Source organism: Etheostoma spectabile, chromosome 6 (genome assembly GCF_008692095.1).
Source record: "Etheostoma spectabile isolate EspeVRDwgs_2016 chromosome 6, UIUC_Espe_1.0, whole genome shotgun sequence".
NCBI classification, from domain to species: Eukaryota; Metazoa; Chordata; class Actinopteri; order Perciformes; family Percidae; genus Etheostoma; species Etheostoma spectabile.
The window spans coordinates 12,574,590-12,575,307 of NC_045738.1; the positions used below are offsets into that span (position 1 = coordinate 12,574,590).

The 718-nt window shown below is 39.4% G+C and overlaps 1 protein-coding gene across 1 annotated transcript in view; it reads left to right on the forward strand.

The window, feature by feature from the left end:
- The window catches only part of arhgef1 (Rho guanine nucleotide exchange factor (GEF) 1), a 45,438-nt gene that overhangs the window by 26,575 nt on the left and 18,145 nt on the right, over nt 1–718 (forward strand). Inside the window, 1 exon segment of the mRNA XM_032518863.1 lies at nt 680–709. Within this exon segment, the coding sequence (XP_032374754.1) occupies nt 680–709 (30 nt within the window).

The following is a 718-nucleotide window of genomic DNA, read 5'->3' on the forward strand; positions in this document are numbered from 1 at the left end:
GACCACAACACAGTGACCTTGCCCCAGCTGTTTCTCATAGGTCTTTTTGGTGATGAGAATGAGGCAACCAGACAATTTGATTGGAAAATGCAGGGAAATCCCAGGGAAACCCCTCCCACCCTTTATGTTCATAGCAAAACATGAGTATCCAATTTCCACAGTCTTGCCTGTGTGTTGCATCAGACAAAAAACACAGTTAAATAGACATTTCCGCTGTGCTGGATCATTTCAGACGTTGGATTCCCTTTGCAGACAGCTTACTGGAAAGACAAACCAGAGTGGATAAAGTTTTAGACAGTCTGAAGACAATTGTTTGAATTATTTACAGATCTTCAAGAGTACAAGTTGATTTTTAGGCTATTGAGTGGACAGAGGTGCAGCTTTTGATGCATCGGTTACTTTTTTGAACTTCATTTTTTACCTTTTTTCAGTTTTTTTGTGCACATTTTTAGAATATGTTCAATAGCTTTTACACTGAACACAATTACACAACAATCAGCTTTGAGTTGGATCAGGAAAAGCTTTGTCACTTTAGATTCCACCGGCCCAAAACACACTTAATAATCATTCGAGCAAGAGAAAGGAAAAATGCTACATAAAAGGAAGAGGTGAGCTTGATGCTGCAAGATGAGTGGGTCTGTTTTTGTAACATCGCTGACACCTGTCTCTTTTCTTTCAGACCTACAATTGTCTCGGACGAGGAAAAATGGTGAGTTTT